Source organism: Achroia grisella, unplaced genomic scaffold (genome assembly GCF_030625045.1).
Source record: "Achroia grisella isolate CSIRO2021 unplaced genomic scaffold, CSIRO_AGI_Agris_v1 utg3297, whole genome shotgun sequence".
Taxonomy (NCBI): domain Eukaryota; kingdom Metazoa; phylum Arthropoda; class Insecta; order Lepidoptera; family Pyralidae; genus Achroia; species Achroia grisella.
Genome location: NW_026712802.1, coordinates 1,035,983 through 1,058,276, shown reverse-complemented (window position 1 = coordinate 1,058,276; position 22,294 = coordinate 1,035,983). Strand labels below are relative to the sequence as shown.

Sequence of the window (22,294 nt, the reverse complement as noted above, 5' to 3'; positions counted from 1 at the left end):
TTCTTATTAAAATCAGTTTTAGTAAATTTTATTTTAATTTTCTTTTTAAACAATACAATACATTTGTTATCTTACAAATAGTATTCATACCTATGACAAGTTTTTATTATATGTTATAGTTTTGATAAATTCTAATATATATTTTCCACTATATATATTGTAGAGAAATATTATAAAGATATGAAAATATTTTTGTAATATTTATTTCAATAATTATTATAAGTGGGCGGCACTGGCCCTGTATGGCGTACAAGGTATAGCCACGGAAACCTCCGTCGGTCGCTTCGAAGATTTTTCAATCGTCCAATACATCAGCATTAGAATATAATTTTCATATTTTAATAATAATTTATCTATTCCTGGTGCAAATTTATTGAAGTATACAAACCTTAGAAGCCATAAATTTGTGTACATATACATTTTACTAATAAGTTTCTATTAATTACATTCCGTGACGTCCAAAAATAAGAAGAATTGTCAATTGTCTGTTTAATTATTTTATATATTCTTGGAATTAGTAAAATAAATATACCAATATAATTCGAACAACAATAATAGGACTAAAAAATCGATAACACGCCAACTCTAAGTACTTTTGCTTAAGTTACTTTGTTTTACATCTCTAAGGTCTTGTTTTTCAATCTCTCTTACAAGCGAACGAAAATTTGTGTTAATAGAGGGGACTATAACCATTGGGTTGTTAACGACGGCTTGCGTCATTTGCAGTTGTGGTATGCTTTGTCCGTCATTTTGGCAATCGAATGCTAATGTCGTATATAGTCGAATGCTAATGTAGTATAATAGTCGCAGATAAACCTTTATATTCGGTAGTGTAATCAGAATAAAGTGAAAATTTTTAAAGAGTTTTATTTTGTTTTCGTTACATTCTATTATATTATACATATATATCTTATAATATAAATCACTATCTTTATTTTAACCACATTACACTTACCAATTTACTTCATTAAGTAATATTAGTTAAAAGCAACGGATTTTCGCGTCGGAACTTCTATGGATCCATCTATTGTGAATAGCAAATTCACGAATCCTGAAAAACTAACGCTCATTAGTTTGATGACTTGCATTGTGAATGTGGGACAACGGTATAATGGATGTTTGAACCTTGTTGTGCTTCGGCCGCCTTCTCTCTGGATTAAATACTAGCGTAATATACCGCACATTTAGTAATACTAGTTACTTAATATTACCCGTTCGAAACTATTATTCAAGCCTAACAATACCCACAACTTCGACCAACTATTTTTTCTATTCGACCCATCTGCACATTGAACTACAGAGTTAAAATAAGAAGCTTTGCATGCATTAATTTTATCCAACAGAGTTTAATAGGCATCTCGAACTAAATGTTTAATATAAACGGACTAGTACAGTTTTATTGGCGGCTTATTCGAAATTAACGCTATGAATTATTTCAATCTATTCTTATTTAACTCTTTTGTATTTATTATTTTATCTTCATCTTTTTTATATTACTGAAAATGACAGATCTTATAAATCATTGAGGAAAGATTAATTTTTTTACACTTACTAGCTCTCCGCCTCTTTACCTGCTATTTTTGAGGTGAAAGGTAAAATGTAAAATTTCATGAAAATCCACTTAGTCGTAAAAAGTAATAAACAGAAAGACAGACGTTTATTATATTAGTATAGAAAAACACTTTATCGTTTAAGACTGTATTTCCAAAAATAAGTATCATACGTCACAGGTCAAGAGTAATATATAGTATACCAATATATTTTACAGTAAATCCTTGTACTATAGCAAACGTGAAGAACGAAAGAATTCGAGAAATTTAATATATTTTTGTCTCCATAAAAACAAATTAAATTTCCTCATTATTTTATATAGTACATTACATGCTATTTTCATTCCTATTACATAATATCATTTTCTTCTTTCCAATTGCTACCTACGTTTATCGATTTATAGCGTTATTAGACATTTTTGTATAAAAATTTCATTGCAAAAGTATCCACATACCGGAAATGTTTTTCCCATATTACTTATAACATTCTCGTGTGATATGAGATAACAAAATATTAAAATTTACATACAATATTGGCATACCTATACTGCCATGAAGTTTATTGTAATTTAACATTAACTTTTATGTTAAAGAGATTGTTTAATTCAGCATTCGTGTAATAAAAATCGAAACATTCAACTAGATATCTAAATATTTACCTGCGGCACTGTCTGGTTTTTTTAAAATAAAAGACTGCTTTTTGATATACGGATAATGAGACTTCTTAAAAATCCATTAAGCTGTACAGTTGTGTTATGGTTAATAAACAGACACTTTTACGTTTACAATATTAGTATGAAGTATGGATTTTGTAGTAGAATAAATATTGTTAACAGGCTACCATCATTAAAACCTGGTAGTATTATGTATTCACATTACAATCATGAAGCTTGTCAAAAGCAGATCTACGAGTGTGTTCGAAAAGTAAGTACGCAACATAAAATGTTTATTTTCGTCACACAGCCCTTCCTCGACCCAATAACTTGGATGGTTTTCAAATTTAGTAACTAGATAAATAGGGTTTCGTAGGCATAAAACATTTGCACATTATTTAGGTAATTTTAAGGCTATCCGAAATGGAAACACGTGAAAAATCTTACACAATGTAGGTACCGTCGTTGTAAAAAGATTATTTTATTATCATGACTTTTGGGATCCGGTATATACTGAAAAAAGTTTTAACTGTAATAACCATAAAAATGGTGACATATTTGGATTGTATTTTTCCCAAAGTTCAGAAGTACTTTCATGTATTTCTATATAATATACTGTATGAATGATTTAGTGGTTTAAGGTTCTGGGTCGAACAAACTGTTTATTGGGAAAACACTTTCTGAACTAAGTTCATGTTTGTTTGTTGTTCCCCAATTGGCAAGCATAGGAATAGAGCAAGTATGGTATGTTACAGATATGAATTCCTTTCAACAGTGGCAGCCTTTGCCAAATTATATTAAAATATGGAACTGTTTACCGGTATTTAGTTCAAGTAAATTAATTCGTATAGTTATTTGTCAGTATATTCTCGGGTACTGTGTAATTGTAATTACTTGGGTACTTTGTCATAATTATATTATCAACATTTTCACTGTTTCAATCACCTGAACGACAGTTAGAAGTATAATTTAAAACAGATTTTGTTTGGGGTCGTTGTAGTATTTCACTAATTGTAAGTCAAGGCACTCTCTAATTCAAAAGTGTTATAATAAAACGATGTTTGCTCCCACATACTTAAACACAATATTTATTTACTTAAAAGGAAACGGTAATTTTCTGAATTACGATATAGTGATCCCAATGGGGACACATTTCCACAAATTAACGTTCGTACCTACTATGATATGCAACTTGAACCCTTAGGAAAACGTAAATACATTAGAGTGTCCATGTTAATCCCATAGAAATTCACAGCAACATAATTACGTTACGCCTGTAACCACTTCATACATATGCCCGCTCTATACACGCTTCATTTGATTGTTTTCATGACTTGCAAAGTTCGTGTATAATGTGTTTTCAGAGTTCCGTATATATTCATTGACTATGAAAAACAGTGTTATAATTAATTATAAACCTATTTATTCGTAGTATAGTTTACAGCATTGTCATTTCGTATTCCTAATGATAAATTGAAATACTAGTTATTTATTCAGTTGTTTCTTTAAGAACGTAGACTTTAAATATATATTATTATAGAGTGGCGTGAATATCAATAATAGTCAGAAATAGATTTTTTTTATGATATTTCACCCTCAAACCTTGACTTTAGGAATTTAATCTGTATGCATACAAAATTATAGTTTTTACATTCCTTTTACAATAATTTGCTTCCAATTTATTAAAAGAAACAGAGTAGATACTCACTATAGAATACTATTTAGTTGATAATCAATGTTAAAATGAATTTTATAAAAATAAATACATCACATTGAGAGCATAACTGAAGTATAACAAATAAAGTGCATTAACTGAAGTATAACAAATTTAGTAAATTGTCGTTTTAATCTTTGTTTTTAGATCGATTTTACAAAATAGTATTTTCGATTTATTGCAGATTATTATTAAGCACGCGATATCTTAGTACATTAATCGTGCCAAATCAATTTCTATTTAAATTCACTTACATTACACCAAAGGCCTGTCAACAGAATGACGTTTGAACAGCCTTTGAGGCTCACAATTTGTTACGCGTCAAAATAAGCAGATAGATTAAATTATCTACAAAGGTACGTAGCCCACGTTAAGGTGAGTGGATTCATTAGTCCAGGTGACTTGCAATGTAAAATCGTATGTCACTGGACACTCCCTCATTTGCTGTTAGTAGGACCGCCATAAATCACGGCTCTAGAAGTGCGCTCCTTTTGCACGCTTTTACTTCTGTAATGGAATGAATTGTGAAGTGGCTCTGATATCTTGATTTCTTAGTACTTAATTTATTCAAAATATCTAATATCTATCTAATAATATTCATAAGTTGGAAAACACAAAGTTTTATCCAAACATTAACAATTAAAGAATTTTAACTTAAATAATAAAACAAAAATAAAACTTATTAAATATTTTGTGTAATTAAACATCCCTAATCATACTTAATCTAATTTGATGTTATAGTACAAACGGTCTAATAATATTAGTAAATTAGTGTAGTAGTAGTAATTTTTGTATCTAGGATATATTTACATAATAGTTATTATAGCAAAATGTAGCCACTATCCTTTGTTAAAGGTGAATTATAAAAGTTAAGTGATAAAATCCATAATACAGATTCTTATGTAATTCCTCTTGAAAGCTTTATATATGGCAACCCTACATTACCTTAAGTGACCAAACCTGCGCCCACGTTTTACTGCCTCTAAACCAAATGTTCATATCACGGACTGCATTAGACTAATTACATTTTAAAATTATTTTAATGGTTACAGCGTAACTATGGAAAAATGATACTCAAATTAGCTGAATCGTAGTAGCAATAAACCAGTAGAAGTCATAAACGATAAAAATTCTTGACTAATTAACAGCGTTATAAAAATATATAGTATGTACATACAATGATATTATAAATAGGTTATCCTGGATTAATTACTGTGCAAAGTGGGTAATGTAATTGAGTACATTTAGTACTCAATTACATTACCCACTTTAATTGTTTTGATATTATATATTTATAAATTATATTATATAAATCTGCACAGTAAAGTAAAATTATATGACCTTAAATTTAATAAATATATTAAAACATAAAATTGATTTTATCCACTATTGCGATAAAAATAAATTAGATTGTGGAACGTCGAACTACGCGACTATTTTATTTATTTCTTGTAAAAAAACATACATTTGTCCACTGAGCAAGTAATCGCTACATTTGCGTTCTTAAACCAAAAACTATGCTATTAAACTTATTAAATTAAACTGATTAAACTATGCTTAGCTAACAACTACAATTCGTATACTAATTAATGACCAACTAATTTCAGAAATTAATTTATAAACCGTTTATTTGTTTATAAACACTATAATAATAAACCATACGTTTATGATTGTGGCGATATTACGAGGAAATGTTTGTAAATTAATTTATAACATTTTGTTTACTTTAAATTATAGGAAACTGAAATTGCGTTTGCTCAAATATATTATTGTTGCGTGCTTACAATTAACGCTTCCGGCTAAATAAACATGTCAGCAGTATATAACGAGTATATTGACGGTAACGGTGCAATAAAGGTGATCCTCCCATTACACCATTTCGTAATTGAATCATAAACAAGGATATTAGCACCTGTCTTTTACTAGTGCACCTCATAATTCTCCTCGCCCGCTTTACTACGCGTTAGAACTTAGTAAAATTGTTTGATGAGCTTTAAAAACCATGCTTTTATGGTATTGTTGGTTTTATGTTACGGTAATAGAGATTATGCGATAATTAATTAATGTGGCTTGTAATTAATTACATAAAATATGTAATTATTCTGAATTTGTTTTAGCACTTATAAAAATAAATATCACAATATAAAATGGCGCGTACATACATATAAATAAAATTGGAGTGTCTGTTTGTAATATTGAAATAATAGTTTTTTACTACATGCATTTGAATATAAATACGGTACATATACCAAAATAACATTTTTTTACAATTTTTGTCTGTCTGTCTGTCTGTTTATTCCGGCAAATCTCTCAAATGTCTAGACCGATTTTGATGGGACTATTTTTGGCAGGTAGCTAATGTAATAATGAGTAACTTAGGCTACTTTTATTTTAGAAAAATAAAGACTAAGTCGCGTGTACAGCTAGTTAAATAATATAAGGGTTACATTTAAAATCTAAATTATATGAAACAAATGAAGTAACCAAAAACCATGTTTCTCATTTTTCTTTATAGCTACACTTGTGCCTAGCCTTGGCTTCTCCAGAATCCTATTGTAGAAATCTCAATTATGTTTTATTATTATTCATTAATGAGTAATTTAATTAATAATTATTATATTTATTTATATGAATATAAAATGCATAAAGGATTAATATAGACAGAGAACGTTCACTGATGTATGCAGAGAAACTCATCAAAGTTTCATCATTGTTGATTAAATGGTTTAGAAATGTATAGGGGATAAACACAAATATTAATTATTATTTATAAAGTTTAGTAGGCTCGCCCCTCCCGCGCTAAATGCCAATGTATACCACATTCAAATATACCCAGCGAAATGTGGGCATGTGAGTGCTGAGTTCACTAAGACATCAAATGTTTCCAATGCACTACGCCATCTAGAATAATAGACGTGACAGTATAATAATAATAATCTCAGGACAATTCACACAGCGCCATCTAGACCCAAGTTAGCTGAGCTCGTGTTATGGGTACTAGTTAACTGATACAAATACATAGATTTTTTTCGTAAATGCATATTACATAGAAAATACCCAGACAGATACAAACAATCATATTCATGAATACAAATGTTTGTGCCGTGCGAGGAATCGAACCCGCGACAATCGGAGGTAAAGCGGGCTATTAAATAGCGACCACCGAGGCCGTCTATATGTTATTTATACGTATATTATAATTATTAAATGCTTACGCTACTATGTTACAGGTGGCAAATGAGTGTTCCATGCACGATGAATGTGTCAGACAAACATCGCTATCTACCCCCTTTCAGAGCGACATTATCATACTGCACAGACTGATTGATGTCAAAGGTCGTTTCGTTCCCGTAATGTATGCTCATATCTGTTTGCCAATATTTCCTTTATCAGTGAATGAATACCAATACTGTCTCTCATTCGGTCGCCAAACGAATAATTCTGTTTATATTTGTATGTCATTTTTGGATAACCGTTCAAACAAATACCTTTGCGACAAGTTGATCACGAATTTTATGTCGCATTCAGTCCTTTTGATACGGAAATTAAAAGTCAATACAGTATAAAGGTTATTTTAAATTTACACGCTTCTCTGAATTTGTGAAGTAGGCAACTGTTTTGAAAATGTTGTGATTAACACAATAAAATAAGGCAGATCATCTCATGACATCAATTTTATTAATCTTTTAGTTACTTCAAGAAAATGTTGAAGCTCGTCGGGTCGGGTAATAAACTTTAACAAAAGCTATTTATGTAACAAGATGCAAATTAATTCCTAATTGCTTGTAGTTATTGCAACGGAATACTTGTGAAAATTATATAATTTCCAAGTCTGCACCCATCCGGACGGTCTGGACCAGGAACTTGGGTAAGAAGTAATTATCTTCCATAACGGTGCACGGCCGTGTTGGAGGGAGTGGCCTAAATTTTGTTTATATCGTGTCCTTTTTTAATTAATGTCGTAATCTATATGTAATCATATTATAATGAAATGTGTAAAGAAGCGTCCGGGTAATCTAGGCGGCGTGATGGTTTCAGTATCTTGTTATTTCGCAGTTTAATTTAAATATGTAAATTTTATTAGGCATAATACAGGCTGAGGACTCTTGAATTGCAAATGAATGTGACATTACGTTTTATAGGCTGGTAGCCAATTCGCCGGGTCGTTTTCTTGGAGCTGGCGGCAAATTTTCACTTAGGATTGTCCTCAATTTTAGTGGTGTTTTATTAGATATACATTTAACCGAAGTAATGAGATGTTTACGTTGACATTTCAATAAAATGTTGGTCCGACCTTCATCCGGTATATCTACGTTCGGTAAAGTTAGGAAATAATCAATAAATATTTTTTCAACAATTATTTGTAAAGCAATATTTTTTATGTAATGGAATATAGTAGATATATAAATTTGCCTAATAAAATAAAATTAGATACTACTATATCTATATTACAAATAGGTATATCCAAGATTAACAGTATACTTAAAACTATCAAAAAATGTTAAAATGTTATTAATAAAATAATATACTGTTGCGTACTGCTTTACAATAAACAATAAGATCCCTTTCAACCGAAACATTATTTGTATTTACATCACAATATATATTTTCATATTTTATATATTTGTTTTTATCCTGAATGCGCTGCAAGAAACGAACATACATGCGAGCGTCGCGAAGAAAGATTATTATTTCTCCAGGGAAAACTATACAGTTTTCCCTGGAGAAATAATAATCTTTGTCGTAATCGTATTTATTTAAATATCCCCTTTGATGATACCATCAAAGGGGATATTTAAATAAATACATTTCGATATAATAATAACAAATCTTTTCAATAAGTCTAGTATCCGAACTTTCCATGTATATACAAGCATATGAGATTATGTTTATTTGAATAACACAAAAGAATCAAATAAAAATACCGTACAAATACTCAAAGAGATAAAATTGTTGCAGAAAATATAACTATCATTTGTGATACCAGATATTTCCTCGAACATCAATATTATACCCCTATTCTATACTAATATTAAATTATTATATATAGAGACTATTGAATAATAGTCACCGTCTCCCATAGAAATTAATATAGAAGTATGGATTCCGTACAACCTCGAGAATTATATTCACCTTTATCATTATTATTTCCATCAATTACAGGAATTGTAGAATAACAATAGTAATACATAATAATATACTTTCTTTAATAACAAAGAAAAAGACAGGACAGACTCATATTTTTTATAAGACTTGGAATATCAATAAGATTGGCGGCCACAACGATTTTATCACATGGATAAAAAGAGTTACCGTCACTATCACATCTAATAAACATCGTAGCCCACGAAATTATATAATAAACTTTGATAGAATATAACAGGGGTTATATTTTATAACCTTCGTTTCCTGGGAACTAAATAAATAAAGAATTAGGTCTTCGTATACCGCCCACACTAATTTCTCTGCCATATATATCAACCCTCCCTCAGTTATTTCAGTGCCACGTTTATTTTAAAATTAAAAACATACTTTATTGCTCTAAGTGTATTTATCGCTTTTGGTATGGAAAAATTTGCATTTGCATGCAAGCAAAGTATTACTTATACTAGGCAGTTAATTAATGAGAGCAAAAATGGTATATCTAGACGACTTTGTTGAAAGTCTCTGCAAGTATAAGTATATGGGGCGTCTACAGAGACGTCCCTAAAGTCGATGTCAAAATCGCATAGGTGGTGATTATTGACCGTCTTCTGCTGCGATATCGATTCCAATACTGGGGTTGCATATTGACGTTTTAATAAAATGATACAAATAACAATAAATATCCCAGAACAACACAATTCACACAGCGACATCCAGTTGCAAACTAAGGAAATCTACTACTCTGAGTACTGAACAACTGTCATTAATACTTAATATTTTTTTGTAAAAACATAAAAGATACATAAAGGCATATATTTGATATATTGGTAGAAAACGACCAGTCTTAACCAGTTCAATTACAAACAGTCTTAAAAACAATTTCATCTGAAAAAAAATTTTCATCGGAAAGCAAGATGTGTTCTAAACCACTAGACCACCGCGATCGGCAAGTGTCAAGACATCAAATACAAGTATAATTACATACTCGTATGTCAATACTTGTTCTTACGTTTGCGTAGTAAAGTTAGACAATCACACATTTAAATTACATCAAAGAACACAATGATCAGTACATCAGAAGTTGTAACAGGATTTATTGTTGTCGACGCATATGATTTCACAACACATTGTATACTTCACGTAGTCTCCCTTGGGGTGAGTCATTAACATTCGGTGTAAGGCTAAGATCACATTAGAAACGAATAGCCTCCCTTCTCAACAGTTATGCCTCAGTGTAAAGTTAGTTCATAACTGAAATTAGTTTAAAGGTGAGGAATGATAATTTTACGTGACAATTATTTACACAGTACAGTATTATCAATTATGTTATCTGTGGTATTATTATATCTTCATAATAATTAAATATATATTTATCTGGTATAGTTATTTACGCATATTAATCATTTTATCACTGTTTTCGTCAATCTACCCCATAACCCTTTCTGTTTATACCCAAAAGGTTAGCTATGTAGTAGAGAATTCCATACTCAAGCTCGTCTTCTGTACATGATATATTGTTCAATAAAAAATAAAAATATATTTTATCCTTTATTTCTTTTAAGGTCATTTGTTACATTTTATATGCCGTATTTAAAATTGATGAAGAGTTAATCTTGTTACTATTTATCCCAATTATAAAGGACGTCCCATTTTATATCACTTTGAAATCAGTAACATTTAACGAACGCCGGGTAAGTGTATAAAACATAAAAGGGAATCCTTTGAAGTAATTAATACTTTATTCGTAAATATTCTGTCCCCGATATTTCGTAATTGATTGGATAGTCTCGAAAGTACGAGTACGGTAAGGGGAATTAATTATATAAAAAGTTAAACAGATATTGGCTATGTAAGTAATTTCCTTTTTATTATATGCATCTGGGGGACCAATCCATCCATCGAGTGTGCATCAAACACTGAATATTTATATTTAGGCTTCTAAAACATCTAATATAATATAACATATATAGAAAATATTGGCCCGCTTGAAATGTTATGATATAATAATAGTTACGTCAAATTGTATTTGTTATTTTTATCCTTTTTTATCACTTATATTTTTGTCGTTTTCATCGATACCATTATTTTTGTACTTGGTAAAGATTTTTGGGGTGTTAGAAATAGATGTATAAATTGTTGTTTAATTATTGTATGAGAATTATACAATAATAATTCGATAGGTTTCAAATGCACTGGTAAATCAAAGTTTATTCATATGTTATCAGTTTACTTTCATATGTCTGTAAGAATTTACTGAGGCAGACTATATATGCAAAGTCTGCGTGGGTCAGTCTATATATCAGTATCACCTATTACAGTCACCAAGCAGCTTGCTTTATCTGTATTTCATTTAAAGGACAGTGAAATACTGTATACGAGGTATGACGTCATAGTAGTTGGGTGATAAATGGCGACATTGTTCGTGGTGCTGTTCATATATATAGACGACGGTAACCATTTACCATAGGGAGGGTTTGTATGAGGAGGTGGGTGATAGGCAGTTTGACTTTCTAATTACCAAAAAATATCCTATCTACATACTGCCATAATTGCAGATTACTAATTCAAAGGTGCAGAATCATAAATATTCTATAAACAAAGCTGCGAGCTATAAAATAAAAAAAACGTCTTCAAAGACCATTCAACGTGTAGCCACTTCGAGTATTGCGGTATGGCTTCTACGGACAGAAATAACATTTCCCGTAACGATTCCAAGTAGCAAATTCAGAAACTTTCGCCTCTGTCATCAATTTATTACAAACAATTCTTCATAGGCAACTTTGTAATGAATAAATCAGTAGGTAGTATCTATAAGATTAATATTTTATTCGTAGTACTAAATGTGTTATTTGCCAAGCTAAAAATATGACTAATTATTTTGATATATACAATATCTATTTACATTTTTATTTTATTTTTATTATCACAACGATTAGTCATCAGAAAAGCGAACAAGTATATTTTCGCTTAGTGTTTTCAGTATATATATAATAAATATTCTTTATTGCACTTAAATACATTTGTAAGTATATTAATTACAACTAATGTTAACAAAGGAGGACTTATCTCTAAAAGATATCTCTTCCAGTCAACCCAATAGAGCGTGACATAGGAAGTGTTGAGTGGGTCAAAATGTTTAAATAATAATTTAATAAAAATGTCATAAATAATTAAAACTAAACATAAAAATATAATGTCCAAAATACACATACTAATACAATATACATAAAGATACATATATGTACTTGAATACCTAAACAAAATTACATTTATAATAAATATATAATAAACAACATAAATATATACTAAATCAAACAATAAATACTACAAAGATATATATATATACAATGATGACACTATTTATATAGCAGTAGAAAGGTAGTACGATTTTAACTTTTTCTTAAAAGAACCACTAAATGGACAAATTGAATCTCCAAATGGAGATTATTCCATAGCTGAGCAGCACGAAACTAAAAGGAATTACCCATAAACTGAGTTCTACTGCTAGGAAGCTTCAGATTCCTCGAGTGGTTCTGGCAAAGGCGTTTGGGACGGGAGGAGGGGGGTAACAATTGAAAGCGGGATCGAGGGTAGGCGTATATATACATAGTTTAAAATTCTTAAAAATATTTAGTTCCTTTATAACTTCAGATAATAAATACACCATTATGTTCCATTATTGCTACTACAATAAAATATGTGGGTGATTTACTATACAAAATATGATTCACTCCATTTGCTATATTTAAGTATCTACATTCATAAATCTGAAACCTGTTTAGATAACTACATTAATAGCAAACTGTTTCTTATATTAATAACGTTTTCGATACATTTTTTCACAATACTACCTTTTAGAAGCCCATTAATTTGTTTCTATTCAAATACTAAACCTATAATTTAATAATAAATATACGAACGATGTACAGAAATCTTATTGATATACAACAATCAATCAATAATGAATAGAATAGAATCTCATTTATTCAAATAAACTTACTGAAGCACTTTTGAATAGTCATTACATTTTTTAATAACTAAAATAATTTATTATTACTTTACATTTTTAAGTTTAAGTGTGTGAATACAAACCACCAATTAGCACTAATTCTATTAAATACTCAAATAGAAATAATATTGAATATATAACCAACTGGTTAAACAATTAATAAAGTATGACGGATGAGCCAGCCATCACTTTATTTTATACCCGGCCCACCACGCCGCCACAAGTCTGGACATTTTAGTCAGCATGACTACTCAAAACACTAGACTACGTCAAAGCTACTTACAATTGCCATCTGATAGTTATAGTATTCACATTTTACACAATGCGGCAATCAAAAAAAACCTATTACATATTTCTAAAATCAATCAATTAAATCAAGAAAGCAATGAGAAAATTAAATTATAACGTTGTATGCTAATAAACTAGTTATTTACTTGATATGTTGTCGTCTAAATTCGTCTATCCTGTAATTTGTTTAATATAAGATTTGAATTGCAGATTTAGTGCAGAATCTGGCAGTTTATTATAAAATCTTACGCAATTACCATAGAATAATTACTGACTTTGTGCAGGCGGCATTTAGGTAAAATTAGCTTATTTTTATTGCGTAAGTTTCTATTTGTAATAATCTCTAAATTCTTCCGATGATATTCTCATAAATATTGTGAAGAACGGTGAGGATATTTGAATCTTTAAAACACTGACGTAATGACTCTCTTGAACCCATACCATAAATAGAACGTATGGCTCTCTTTTGTAAAATAAATATAGTATTTATATCGGCTGCTTTACCCCACAGTAGTATACCATATGACATAATGACTCCGCCTGCCCTAACTAGAATAACATATACGCAATTCATTAGCAAATACTTTTTATATTCTATCACCAATTACTTAGAAGCTGTAGAACACATGTGACCACACCACAAAAAAAAACCTATTACACGTAATGAATGGACACGAGGGGTGCATAGAAAATGGGAACACTTATTATTTTATCGCCTCATGATGGATGATGATTATTTATAATGGCGTGATAACGTAGGGTATATTGCTATTATTCCGCACGTAGATGCGTTACATGAATTTTGATATCTGGAACATTTGTGATGTAGATGAAGTATTTACTAAAATATATGTGTTTTATGTAATCGGGGCCAAATAATGACAATCTGAAAATCAACCTGATAGAAAGTAGCAACTATGCCCTATAAACAATTAAAGGGTACACTAATATTTCAAAAATCGAAAACTGATATCTCACACATTATGTAAATGTAACCTCAGGAATTGAGTATAGTTTAATGCTTTTTAAAGGTTGAAAAATATTTTACAAAATGTAATACATACTCACTTATTATTTGCATAGTGGTAAATATTGCTGAACCGTTGGTCGACAGCAAAGCTGTTTAACAGATGATAGTCAAACAACAGCACTACAGTGAGGAAGACTACCGACTAAAGTCTGGAAGAACGATGTGTAAACACTGCCTTCTTATACCAAAAATGCTGGAATTGAGAACTTATTATATATTTACAATATTAGTAGCCTGATGGAAATAGCATTCTTACTCACCAACGGAAAATATAGGATGAATTAAATGAATAACTTAAATCTTTTACTAACTTTTCACTATGGACATAAAAACACAATATAAAATATAAAAATTAATTCGAGAAACAAAGGAAGGCGCAATCTGGGCGAATCTGCTAAGTGAAGTTTAAATATAAACAAGAAAATAGCTATGTCTTTAGATTGTTTTCAATTTTTTCCAAATAAAACCAATTTCATTTATACCTATGGTAAAATAATAATCATTCATATTGTTATCGGCAAAGATATCGCATAACATAAGAACTACAGTCGATTTAAGAATTTCCTTATTTAAATATTTTTCAATTCCGAAGACGGTAATATTTCTATTATATGTTATGTAACAACTCACTTACTGTGATATAAAAAGAGAGTTTTTCTTCTTTCAGTTGATTTTAAGTGAATGGGTTCAACCCTAAATGCCTGAACCCTGTGCCATATTAAATTAGTATTAAAAACGTGTTATAAATTTCATTGCAATTACGTTGGCATTAGGAAACGTCGCGTGATTTTTACACCCTCATAATGTATTCGAACTGTATAACGGAGGGGAATACAGATAGGGGACGAAAAATGTGCTGATATCATGTGCCGTATGAAAGAATGCTATCGCTTTTTGTTGTTATAACTTCAAATATCGTTTAATTTGCAATGTTTCCTTCAGTTATGTAGTACATTGTTGTATTTATTGTTCTGATTGGCTTTAATAAGGAATCTGCATATTTTTTTATACTAATGAAAGTCAAAGATACAATACCTAAAACTAATGAATACTATTGTAGGTATTGACATCACTAATAATAGTAACTTTATAATATGTAGATATACTGAACACCGACTGCATATTATAAATAATCTAATCAAAATTATAAAAAAGCTAAAAGAAAATGCACTGATTAGAATGTATAAATATTTACCTTATTATTTTATTTAAATAAGCCTTCATAAAAGTTAAATACAAGATAATAGTGTTTGACCAATTAAAGATAATGAACGCTATCATTACCCTGCAAGCAATTCGAAAGATACATTTGATAACCCATACACAAGAGAAACAAGACATCACCGACATATTATTATAGCAATCTGCCGTTGTATACCATGAAATGTTTATCAAAAAACCAAACGAGCGGCGCGATCTAACAAAAGGCCATTACGAATTTCCCCAAATACACAGAGATTGCGACAAGGATGCGAGTCGCCTTAACAGTGACATACACAATAGAGACGAGATTCCAAGACTAGCGGGAAAGATAGGCCATGACGGGCAGTAGTGGGCAATCCGGGGCATAACAAATTATAGCCACGGCCGGACGGTCAACGGGCGCTTTACGAGCGGCTTCCCAGCGCTGATGATGATTTAGATGCAAGGAATATCGGGCGGAAGCGCAACGATAAAACCGCGGGATCGGGACGTTGCCATGACAACGGTAGGGTACAGACGCCCTTGCGACAGTTGCGACACTAGTTCACGGACACTTATCGTTATCGTAATAAATTGGTCTGGAATCTGTATCTACTTTAAGGGGATCCGCAACAAAATTGGACTATTGGATTTTTTTTAACAATCGTGCTGGTTTTGTCCAGCGATATTTATTCAGGATAAAACAGTTATCAGTTAAACAATTCTTGTTTAACTGTTAACTGTTTTAATGTACGCAATCCGAATTGATATTTTTCGTAATCTTTATTTATCATTAAGTCCTGTATTGCAAATATATCATTTATAAAAAAATATGAAACATTTTATATTAGATGTCCTTTACTATCCATTTAGAATAGAAAGTGACGGCGTATTAAAAAATTGTATAATACTTGCCTTCGATTCTTCTTACGAACCTTTTCAAATTAAATTATTTATAATATTTAAAATTGTACTATTCTCACTATTAATCATGTAGTGAATGCTACGTATTCAATATTCGCATTAGGCATATGTAAATAAGGTCACATTTTATGGAGCGGAAATAATTTATAGCGGGGTGTAGTAATCCATTTTTCATGCAAATATGATCAGTGTGCAATTTACTCTCTTTATGAAATCAATAGATAAAGTATAATAAAAAGACTGTTATAGGTATATATTTCAAAAGTATTTTTTTAAAGAATATTTTAAAATCTTTTGTATGTTTTGTGTATCCTTAACAAATTAGATTTCGGTGATTCTTTTTGTAATCATTTGGTATAATTATTATTAGGATTGATAATATTTTTGGTTTGGTAGCATATTGTGACAAAAAATATAATATGCAAATAAAAATCCTAAATCACAGAAATGGTAAAATAGAAATCCGACATTAGAAATTAAACAACCGTTCTTATGACAGAATACATAAGTTCAAACCGCAAAAAATGGTTACTCATAGTCGAAATGGACATGCTTCTTCGATGTAAACTTGGATACTCTCATTACAAGTATGTAAATTGTACAGAGATATTTAACAACATAAATAAATATCCGTCGTAACTTTTTTATCTTCCGAGCGATATATATATATATATAAGGTTACTTATCTAAGACACAGCACTATCGTTTTTCAAATCCGTTGCGTGTATAAAATGTAAACATGGTGTGAAATCCCGTCTACCGATTTATAACCCAGCGACTGATGATGATATATCGACGTTGGTTGCTGTGTTGATCGCTACTTACCCTACCCTTATCACGGAGCATGTAATTTCGGATTCATTGCCCTCGGCCTCAGCACTGCGCTCCGGTCACGGGCCTTTATTAAAAGTAAAATATTTCATACACAATATCGGCGACACAATAATAAAATCGTATATTAATATTTTTATGTAAACATGTACGCAGCACCAAAGTAAATTAGATTTAATTCGCTATGTGGATAATATAAACTTATACAAAATTTCTTTTTTGCAGGTTCTAATTGGCAATGAGAGGATGAGCCATGGAATCACGAAGCGCGCCGCCAAGCCCCGACGAGGCGGGGGAGGCGGTGTACGACTCACATTGCGTACGTTACCCGACACCATCACTGCAAAGAACTTTTGCAAGTTGTCGCGAAACGACGCGACCTCGCCCTCATCACCGCCACGCAACCTCAGAACCAGCACGGCCAGACGACCGTGTTCTTACGACTGCCGAAGTTCACGATTATCCTTCATCAGAATCAGGCATCGCAGCCGACTGCCCTCATGCGCATACCAGCAACGCTGACGATAGTCCTTCTTATGACAGATCTGACTATGAAGGCAATTCAAGTTATAGTCTTAGGCGCACTTCAGATTATCATCACACTATTGATTGTAAACATCGTCCTGTAGACTATAATCGAAGTCATACACCAGATTATAATCATGGACACGGCTCAGATTGTGATCGACCTTATCCACGGTCTCAAACTTCCCGAAGACCCCATAGAAAACATAGACGAGAAGAAGATGATGGTGCACAGTCGCTGGATGAACGATGTGCTCGAGATTTGGATGAAATTTTACCGGCGAGACTTGCTGCTGTCAATTTATCTAGAGAACCGCCTCCACAAACTTGGAATAGAAGCAATATTGCAGCAACTATGGAAAGATTTGAACCTGTGGACTATTCGTATGCCTATTATGATCATCATTTATCGATGCCTTCTTCATCGAGAAAAACAAATCGCCAAAGAGGACGTGGTGGCATTCCTAAAGATCGGTCTGCTCGTCATAATTATGTTACAAGATATGGAACAGAAGAAAATATCTATGAAGAAATTACAGATGGCTCAAGGACATGTCCAAAACATAGATATGTACCTAGGCAATCATTGGTCTCACTTGATAGAAGTGTAGTTGAAGAAGAAGTACGCCGTGTAGAATCCAGGCATAAACGAATTTTAGGGGAATTAAACCTTAGCGTAGAAGCAATGTTAATGCCAGAATGTGAGTCACCAGATTCTGAACGGGCGGAAGATAGAGATAATATAGAGGAATTACTCCGAGTAGGTCCAACTGATGAATTATTATCACCTGCTAGTTGCAATCCTCCTGATCTAGATAGTGGTTTTAGCGGTAGCAGCAGTGGAGCAAGTTATGTAGGTAGTTTGCGACGTAAGCCGACGGGATCAGTGCCTCATTTGCCTGCCGTAGCATATGGAACGCGTGGTGCTGGTGTACGCATACTCGGTGCAGAAGATTGTGGACTGAGATGTCCTAAAGATATCCCTTCGCCGCGTAGTTCCAGTTGCGGGGATGCGAAAACTAGCGGGTTTTGGAATAAAAAAGCTTGGAAAAAAATATCGGGCTTTTCGAGCTCTAATAGCATCAACAAAGCTGGCCTCACCGGTAAGTTTAATCGTTGTTATAAAACACCTTAACCAAAGAACTTTCAAAGCCAAGGTTCTTTTTACCCTAGCGTTAAACTACTTTTTATGCATGGATAAGTTAAAAATAATAGTGTTATAAGCGCTGCTTCAATTATATATAGAATAAAATATACATATCTGTATTTAGCTCAAATAAAACGTCTTAATACATAAAAACATTCTTAGAACATTCACTTACTGCCATCACACAACAAACAAAATATATTTTTAGAACAAAAATTGCACAAGTTATATCTCAAGTTCTATTCTCACATAAAATGTGAATGAATCCGGTGGTGTCATGTCGTGGAAACCGTGAGAGTGTCATCTCTTTTTTTTATTTCGCTCGCTTTCGTTCGCCCATAGGCATTTTTCAGATGGACGCGCGCCCGTGGCTCTGTTTTAATTTTGGTTTATTTGTTTATTTTGTTAACGGTTCGGCGTTTTGCATTACAGGTCTGCTCGTTAGGTACACTTTCCGGCGTAAGTCCGGCTCGCAGGGCTCTCAGGGCAAGCGGCGTGCCGAGCCCGTCAAATGCGATGCGTGCCTCTCACAACGATGTTAGCCGCGATATTATTATGGTAAGGGTCCGATAAATTAAAAATAGACTATTTTCTATTTCAATTTTCAATTCCAATTGTGATACGTAGATATTTTATTTTATCTCAAATTAGAAAAGGCGCGTCCATGAAAAATTAAATTAACAGTGTCATTAGGATATCATAATCCTTACCTCGTAATTTTTATTTTGGTTTTACAATCATTAATCACATACGACAACATAACACAAGAATAAAAGTAAAATATTTCTGTTTAAATAAAAGAAAAAAATTGTGAAACAACCAAAGAGTCGATAACAAGCGGCGCATCGCGGCTGGGTCAGAAGCGATTAACAAAGTCGATACAAAGTTCCCTCATTAAGGTATTGCAGATATTACTTTTGCAAACTTCGACTAGAGATAAGTTTTGTTCCACAAGAACCGAGACAATAGCATGCGCTACCACTTAATTAAGCCTTCTCGATAGGATATGAGGGGAACTTTGCGATTAGTCTGCTAAGACAAACGTCGGATTCTACAAAATATATTGTTGTTTATCGAAGATGGCTTAAGTTAGAATGTCTTGGTTACAGATGAAGCCTGTAGGCCAAGCAGAGCTAAATCCAGAACATCTACTATACCATACAGGTTACTATTATATCTATATATTATAATTATATCACGTCATCTACACGTAAACTTACACTTCAAACTTTTATGAAATACTACTATTACTACATATTAACTACAAACAAAACTATTTTAAAGAGAAACTTACCAGTATTAATTTGTCGGTGACTCAAAATGTCGTTCTAACTTAGGTTACTTTTTTCTGTTGGTTTCAGCTACTCCAACGGAAAACTGGTGGTGCCGCTGGATTCCCTAGCACAGAGCTGAGGGGCCGAGTCCCCTTACCATCCCCGCTTCGAACTCCTTCGAGGGGTTACTTAATACAAAGGGACAGAATTGAATGCAAAGATTTGAAAAAACGGAAACATTCAATATTGCTGAAACAGTTTTGTCGTAAACATTCCAAATTAAAAGAACACCTCATAATGTCTCAAAGACTTATAGGTGTACCAATCTGTGTAAGTACGGTAAAAGACATTCAACACTTAAATGAGGTGTGTATACGGTGAAGTGATAGAAAAGCCTAATTAATTATTTGTATTGTTATGGCAAACGTTTCATAGAAACGCAGTGACTACGTTGTTGTTACTTATCAATTTTTAGTAGTTAATAGGTACATGAAAAGGCTGACGCAGTTGAATCAGATTTTGTAAATGATAAATAATGCTGCCATTTTATCTCTTATAGTACTCGTTTGTGACAATTTTGATATCTCATTATTAACTTTGCTGTATAAATGAAAATCTAATTGTATATAGTCTGTATAATTTCATCTGAGTACCCTAAAATGGTTTATATGTTACTTTGAATATGATAGTGTGAACAATTTAAACAATATTTAAGGAAGATTCAAATAATTTATTAATTGTTCATAACAATAATAAAATATCAAAAAGTATTTGTATAATGGTGATAGTCATAAATAGATTATTGTGCCTGAAGCATTTCATGTTTTTCTTTCCAAGAAATAATTGACTCAATAGAATTGTACGGCTTGCGGGCAAAATTATATTATCTTCTTTTAGATGATCATTCTGTAGTTCGTTTATTTTAAAACAAAATATATATTATATAGATGGTCCAACCTATTTATTTTTAATATCTATAAAAACGTGTAAAAATTTTGTTTTATTAATATAGAATAAAAATGTTATTCCCGGAGAATAATTGTCATTGTTAATAATTGTTAGTATAGACTTGTATATTTTGTAAATATCTAAGAAAAAACATGGTGCACCCTTTATGTTACGTATGTACATAGATACATGTTATTTGATAGTCACTTTCGAGTTTGCTTTAGGCATAATTTCATATATTTAATACATTATAAAATGTAAAATCTTTCTCAAATAAAAAGAAATTAGTTCACTCACAAAAAGCCGTTCAAATAATGAACCGATGTCGATCAAACATATTTTAACATTTCGGCATTACATTTTATGTTTTTGTGCCAAACTGGACGAATATATTACCAAATTTAAACTATGAATACTGAATGGGTAACGATTTAACCGTAGTAACATTACCTTAAGGTAATCCCAATTAAAAACAATCGCAATTCAATAGTTACGAAACTTTACTGGTAATTATTTTTTTAGCAACAGAAGATTTTAAACGCATACTGTAAAACAATAGATGTTAAGAAGATTGGTTAACGATAAGAGTCAGCACTGAAATAGACTTTGAGCATTAAAAAATAAAAAACAGTAATATAAATGTAATTAGTTAAGGATTCGGTAACATAAACAGTACTATCAATCTTTGCAATGATTAGGTAAAGAAAGTAGATAAATGTATGTTCAATTATTATATCAATTATGTATCTACAAATGCGAAAGTCATATAAGTTACATTGCCAGAATTCCAATAATTTCTGTAAACAAAAAAGGAAGTAATAAATATACTCGAAAACAAAATAACGATTTATAAAACTAGAACTAATATTAGTATACCGATACTTGATTGTTTAAGTTGAAATTCTTATCGCAACCATTAAAGGAACCTAAGTAAATATATTTGATCGGTGTGTCATCTTTGCGTTATATAATTAAATAAGGCAGATGTTACCCTAAGAAAATGCAAGAACTAGTGATAAATAATAATCATATAGGTAATTAATGAATACTACTTACTAAAACATTTTATAAGAA

At 31.4% G+C, this 22,294-nt stretch overlaps 1 protein-coding gene across 4 annotated transcripts in view; it reads left to right on the top strand.

Moving 5' to 3' along the window:
• Positions 1 to 20,494, top strand: part of LOC131843786 (uncharacterized) — a 42,018-nt gene extending 21,524 nt beyond the window's left edge. Inside the window, exons 2-5 of one of the 4 annotated variants that reach the window (XR_009357561.1) lie at positions 17,552 to 18,954; positions 19,431 to 19,556; positions 20,108 to 20,162; positions 20,360 to 20,389. Coding sequence is in view for 3 of the 4 variants with exons in the window: in XM_059192533.1 (XP_059048516.1) it covers positions 17,580 to 18,954; positions 19,431 to 19,540 (1,485 nt within the window). In the remaining variant the exon portion in view is untranslated. Of the gene's footprint in view, positions 1 to 17,551; positions 18,955 to 19,430; positions 19,557 to 20,107; positions 20,163 to 20,359 lie in introns of all 4 variants that reach the window. The other 3 variants (XM_059192534.1, XM_059192533.1, XM_059192535.1) reach the window with 3 other exon arrangements.
• Positions 20,495 to 22,294: the final 1,800 nt, after the last annotated feature.